Source organism: Beta vulgaris, chromosome 6 (assembly GCF_026745355.1).
Source record: "Beta vulgaris subsp. vulgaris cultivar EL10 chromosome 6, EL10.2, whole genome shotgun sequence".
In the NCBI taxonomy this organism is placed as follows: domain Eukaryota; kingdom Viridiplantae; phylum Streptophyta; class Magnoliopsida; order Caryophyllales; family Amaranthaceae; genus Beta; species Beta vulgaris.
This window is the reverse complement of record NC_079207.1, coordinates 1,713,025-1,719,824: the sequence shown is the minus strand read 5'-3', so window position 1 is coordinate 1,719,824 and position 6,800 is coordinate 1,713,025. Positions and strand designations below refer to the sequence as shown.

The following is a 6,800-nucleotide window of genomic DNA, read 5'->3' as shown; positions in this document are numbered from 1 at the left end:
CAATCACTCCTCTAATTCAATGCTTAACTTTTTTTTTGATTTGATAATTAATAGGCCTAAGCAGGATCAACCCTCATGGGTTTAGGGTAAAGAGGAGGATCTCAATCCATAAAGAAACTTCCGAAAATTAAAATTGAGGATTTATACCCATAAACAAATATTTACACAAACTCCCTAAATCGAGACTAACGAGAGTCGAACATCCAACGAACAAATTAAGAGGTGAGAGCTCCAACCATTGAACTCGCTAGCTCCCACATGATTCTCTTCAATGCTTAACATTGACCTCTGAGTCTCTTCCTCAATCTCTTCCACTCATACAATCATAGAAACAGGCTGAGCTGGCCATCTATTAGATCAAATCCTTGATCACAATCACATGCACTTCCACACCATATTCCGTGTGCAACACATGCACCGAATATCTCCCCTAATATCGATCAACAATCACAATTACAATAATATCCATTTCTTGTGTGGCTATAAAATTCCCTCGTCACCTACTTTTCTCTACTCGATCTTCCTTTTTCTCTTCTCAGCGTAATACGTACAAGTTCTCCTTTCACACAACCGTCAGAAACATATTTCAACCAAAAAAATAAAAAAAATGGGAATAGTAGAAGAAGCACATAATGTAAAAATAGTAGGTTCAGGTGAGCAAGTAATAGTATTAGCTCATGGATTTGGGACAGACCAATCAGTTTGGAAACACTTAATTCCTCATTTAGTTGATAATTATAAGGTTGTTTTATATGATAATATGGGAGCTGGAACTACTAATCCTGATTACTTTGATTTTGAGAGGTACTCTACTTTGGAAGGTTATGCTTATGATTTGTTGGCTATTTTGGAGGAATTTCAATTATCTTGTTGTATCTTTGTGGGTCACTCTGTCTCTGCTATTGTTGGTGCCATTGCTTCCATTATGCGCCCTGATCTTTTCTCTAAGCTCATCTTAATCTCCGCTTCTCCAAGGTACGTGTCGTATCGTATCGTATCGTTACTCTCATCGTCTTTCGATTATTGATTATTAGTCCGTTAGGTTTGATGGAAAATATTGTTACATATAATATAGTTTTTCATGAAAAACATTTCTCACAAATATAAATATTAATTAAGGATAGGAGTTACTGAGTTAGCTCAAGTGGGTAGGTGCCCCCTTGGCTCCTGAAGTTAGGGATTCGATTCTTACTCCTAATATTATGCTGGGTATCTCTTTAGCATGCTACGTATGCTTTATCAGCCAATGTGTTGGTGTTTTCGAGAGGCTAGTAGTGTGGTAAGGGTTAGCTCTTTGGCTAACTTAATTTCCTAATAAGAAAATATATATATGAATATTTTTTTTATTTGGTTTGATGGAAAACTATTAAGTTAAGAAGAAAAATTAAAATGTTGGGAATGAGGGTGTGGAGGAATATTTTAGGGGAAAATGTTTATAAAATGCTGAAATGTTTTTTTCTCTCTTTAATTTTCCTTTTTAAATCAAAATTAAGAATACTATTCAACACACACATATAAATACGTTTTGTTGAACATAAAAATTACTTTAATTGCATATCAATTTCTTAATCTCCATTCTACTAACTGAGAACCTCCAAGCTTCTTTAATTTCTTTGAGCTCCACAAATCAATATCCGTCATATACCTCAACAATAGCACCAACTATTAATACTCATTCTTAATAATTCTCTTTATCTAACCAAACAACCAAAAATATGGAAAATTGTTTTTAAGGGACGTTTTCCTCTAAAATAAATGGAGTTTAACTCGTATAAGAAGCTTAAAATAGAAATAAAAATTTGAATAAAGCATTTATTACCTCAAATGATGTGAAATTTTGTAATGAATTCATAAATTGTTTTCATTATAAGACATGTATTTAATGCTTATATGTAGCCCTAAGGGTTACATATAACATTACCCTAATCTCAATACTGGTGATTATATTTTTCTAATTGTTCTTATTAGGTGATAAGGAGGTTATATTTATGAAGACTTTGTAGTTTTGTTATTTTATTAAAGTTAGAAATAGAAAGTTACAACATTATTCTCTTAAAGTGTAACCTAATGGTAGTTAATTTGGGTTATTGTGGAAACCCTAAGTTTTCAAAATTGTGGTTATATTGTGTTTAATTCAGATGTGGGATTAATGGGAGATAATGGTCTAGATTATTTATGTTGAATTTTCCATTTAAAAAGTTGGAAATTGGATAAATATGTTGTCTATGTCAAAGAAAATTTTGTACGTGGACTTAATTTGTCCAAATATTTTATTGAGGTGTCAATCATTATATTATTATTATATTCCCTTTGTATTCGAATAAACTCCATATTAGTTTGGAAACACTTCTTAATTTTTTAGTAGAATGTATTAGATATGGACACGTATTTTTAAAATTTTAGTATAAGGGATGTAAACTTTTTGATAGCTAGCCTAGAGGATGGACGGTTGATGGAAACAAAAAATTGATAGGGATAGATGATTAGTTGGAGTTTAGCATCACATGGATGGAATAGTTGGATTTTAATGTCACATAGGATGGATGAGTTAAAATTTTATTGAAGGTAACCATAATTTTGTTTGTAAAATCTAAAAGAAATATATTTCCTTCATTTTGTTTTTAATGTAACAAAAGAATATTTTACCTCTCACAAATAAAATACCTCTTTGTTGCATTTAAAACGAAACGGAGAAAGTAGTTAGTTTATCTGAGGAAGAATTCATGGTGTACACTATTGTTGCCGTGGCTTCATTGATAGTGATTGTGCGTGAGCTATTCCTCCTCCTTTCCTTCCTTTTTTTTTTTTTTGGTTCTTTTCCTTGTCTATATATTGTAGAAATGAAGTATATATAGAAGTGGATTTAACTGAAAATATTCACTATATATTTATTCAAATCAAACAGATTCTTACATGTAATGTCCTTGAATTTGGGAAGATTACTCTTGGTCTTATGGAGTATAATTTTTTCATTGTGTCATAAAAAAACACAAATTATTAAAAAACGATCTAATTTTAATATAAAAGTAGACCTAATTATCAAATGGATTAAACTAGTCACTGAAAGAAATCAAGCTAGTCGCTATTGGGCTAAATCTACGCTATTGGGCTAAATCTGTTTTTAATATAGGGATTATTATTAACTAATTTTAATTTAAAAGTAGACCGTCTCTTACAAAACTAACTCAAAAAAGAAAAAAGTCAAGGAAATAATGAGATAAATCCTCATTTGGAGTGTATAGGATGATGTTTCTCTGTCGTGGAGTTATAAGCTTATTATTTGGGCAAGTGATGGGTGAAGAATTTATGTGGGGGACTCGACTTTACGAGCTAGACCAGTAGACCACGGTATTCTTGCATACTTGTTCTTGTTTGTTGTATGTCTGTTGCCAAATAATTTTCCGGTTGTTAGTGCTTATCTAATCTCAGCTTGCATCTTAGTGAGGTTTGATGGCTCGAAGAATTATGCATATTGCATGGTAGAGGATCTAATATTACAAAACCGATTTTCTACTATGGGATGGGTGGATAACATTTAAATATTTTAAGGTATGAGACACTTTATATTATAATTCTCGGTAATGACATTTTAGGCAACTTTAAGGAAAGTTTGAGGGTCTAAACATTTTATGAACTTTCAAAAATATCCTCTAATTTATGCAAAATACCTAAAATGCCTCACTTTTCCATGGTTACAAAAAGTATAGTTGTAGCATGTACAAATATAGTTTTAGAAGGCCGCCTTAAATATCGTTGGGCCTAAGAAAGTGACAAAAACATAAATTTTATCACATGGTTTGTCTAAACTCTTAGAGCTCTTATCACTTTCTCCAATGATTCTATAGGTACTTGAACGATGTCGACTACTACGGAGGGTTTGAGCAAGAAGATTTAGACCAACTCTTTGAGGCTATGCAGTCCAACTACAAGGCGTGGTGCTCAGGTTTTGCCCCTTTGGCAGTGGGTGGGGACATGGATTCGGTAGCGGTCCAAGAGTTTAGTCGCACCTTATTCAACATGAGGCCTGATATAGCCTTAAGTGTGGCTCAAACTATTTTTCAAAGTGACTTTAGGCACCTGCTATGTCATGTAACTGTTTCTTGCCACATTATTCAGAGCATCAAGGACTTGGCTGTTCCAGTGGTTGTGTCTGAGTACCTTCATCAAAATCTTGGAGGAGACTCGATTGTCGAGGTCATGTCATCGGAAGGTCATCTGCCTCAGTTGAGCTCCCCTGATAGTGTGATCCCGGTGCTCTTACGACACATCCGTCATGATATTGTTGTCTAATCTTGAGAGAGTATTGATGTGCTTCAAACCGTTTAGTTTTTCTTCTTGTATGTTAGTTTAACATGTCTAGGTAAAATAACTAAAAAAATGCAACCAAAGTGTATCATATAGTGTCTTTATATTAAGGGTTTACTTAGCTTATTTGTCAAGTTTATAAGTTGTGGATAAGAATGTACCAAAGTTTCAATTTACATGTTATGATATTTGCATTTACCAAATAACTTATGGCTTATTTGGTAGACAACATCAAATGGTGGTAATCATAATGAATTTATCAATCTTAAAAAAAAATCGTGCTTTATATTGTGATTATTGTCAAGTGTGTCAATGTGTGTCCTTATATGAATCCCAAGTACTACTATATGATGATAAGTATTTTCCTATGAAAATCTGATACTTGAATATCTGAGTTGAGAATGGAGCCTCATAGGTGGATTTTGGATAAAGACTGCGATTAGATGTTCATATGAAATGAAGGATTGGAAGTTTAACTGTTTGCCACTTGTTGCTAGGAAAACAAAGAAACAGCTCAGCTGACCCAGTGAGATTATGCAAATCTTGTGCAGTTGGAGGAGGTGGGTCAGGCTCTTGTTGATTTTGTTCTACTCCTATTTATAACTCCTCCTGTGTCCTACTATGTGATCTTCTGTTAGACTGTTACTATTTACATTATCATCTACTTTTTTTTTTTTTTTTTTTTTACATATGGAAAGTTAGGACACCCTTCTCTTAAAGGACATTATCATCTGTTACTGTATCGACGAAAAAAGCTTTTTTTTTTGTCTGCGAGGGTGTTGCAAAACAGCCAAATAATGAAACATCTATGAATTAAAGAGATTGTTCTTGCCTGAGGAGGCAAACTTCAAGTGGTATCAAGCTATCAATGTCAATGCACATGTGGGTGGGACTTCTTTAAATGTTGTTGAAGCACTGACGGCTTGTTTGGTTAGTGGTTATAAATAGTGGTAATGGTAATGAAATTTAGTGTAAATTTGTAAAGATTTTCACATGTCCATAACCATGGGAATGAAACTTTATCACAAAACATGGGGTTTCCTTTATGAATTTTCATTACCACCTAATACCACCTTCCAAGTGGTAATGGATAGTAATAAGATTTTAGGAAGAAAATGGATATCTTGTGATTAAGTAGCATTACCATTGGTAATGACATTGGATTTCTAGTACAAATTTACACTATAATGCATTACCATTCCCACCATTTATAACCTCTTACCAAACGGGCCGTCGAAGGCACAAATGATATAATGTTCCATACTTCAATTCCCTCTTTCTTTTTAACAGGTATGAGTATTGTGAACTGGGCTGCCTATCTCAGGAAGAGGCTAATCTAATATTGGAACTACTAGTCTACTACCAATTGTTAGAAATATAGTTAAGTAATGCTTTTGAAAATTTGCGCCCTTGTCTGTGTTGGTGATAATTTTTTTTGTCTCATCAGACTGGGCAGACTCGAATGATGCGGTTTCGGTATTACGCTTGTTATCTATTTTTATTTTTTGTTTCTCTATATTAAGATTTTATTTTAATACCATAAGTGTACGGTGTCGTAGCACATACGGGTCGAACTCAGGGAGCTGCAAGATTAAACACTACTTGAATTTAGATTACAAAATAGTCACAAAATCCAAATATGAAGAATAATCTATAAACTAAAGGCTAAACTACTGACAATATATCGCAAACAATATGAATATGATAATTAAAACACTAAGATTAAGTATGACCACTAATATGAATTGATCAAATCGTAACTCGTTTCCCAATTATATAATTATAACTTAGGTGTGATGACATTTCCTAATGACTTAGCAATAAAGCACAACTGCGAACCGAAACTAGATCCAAATCAACCATCAATACCAGAGCTCACTTTCATGATAGCAAAAGACCTGACTAACATGTATGTCTCCTATTTTCATGGCTTAAGACATACACAATTAGAAAGCATTAAGAGCCAATGCCACTTAATTTTCAATTTTAATTCTCTCCTATTTTCATGTGAGAATTTAATCAATGACAAGACGATTTGAATTAAGATTCAACTTTTGTTGATGAACTCAATTGATAAAATACAATTTAGCAAGCAAACATATAATCCTAATCTTTACTCCAACTTTCTTTGATAATAAAAACTAGTAGGGCTAATTAAGATGCAAAATTGACTACAAGAACAATATTTTCAAACCGTAAGCATATAATTCAATAATATGGGATTTAGAACAATTTTATATGATCAATCCATACTAGGACTCAACTTAATCCTAGATAGAAATACTACTCACTGATCATGGCAATAAAAACAATAAACTTAATAGAAAACATAATTAAAATATAATAAAGACAAGAGAAAAAGTATAAAATTTGATGCGCAATGTTTGAATAAGATGAATCTCCAATCTTGATCAAATTATAAAGTCACAATCTTGAAACTACAAAGTAGCAATAGAAAATAAACTAGGGCAAAAACTAGAGATAAAAACTAATAA

General features: G+C 32.7%; 1 protein-coding gene across 1 annotated transcript; it reads left to right on the top strand.

Annotated features, from left to right (window-relative positions):
* The first annotated feature begins 509 nt into the window (after positions 1–509).
* Positions 510–4,541, top strand: LOC104894912 (probable esterase D14L). Its single transcript, XM_010681275.4, has 2 exons — positions 510–975; positions 3,846–4,541. Exons 1-2 carry the CDS (start codon positions 608–610, stop codon positions 4,288–4,290), a joined length of 813 nt encoding a protein of 270 aa, XP_010679577.1. The 5' UTR covers positions 510–607; the 3' UTR covers positions 4,291–4,541.
* The last annotated feature ends 2,259 nt before the right edge of the window (positions 4,542–6,800 follow it).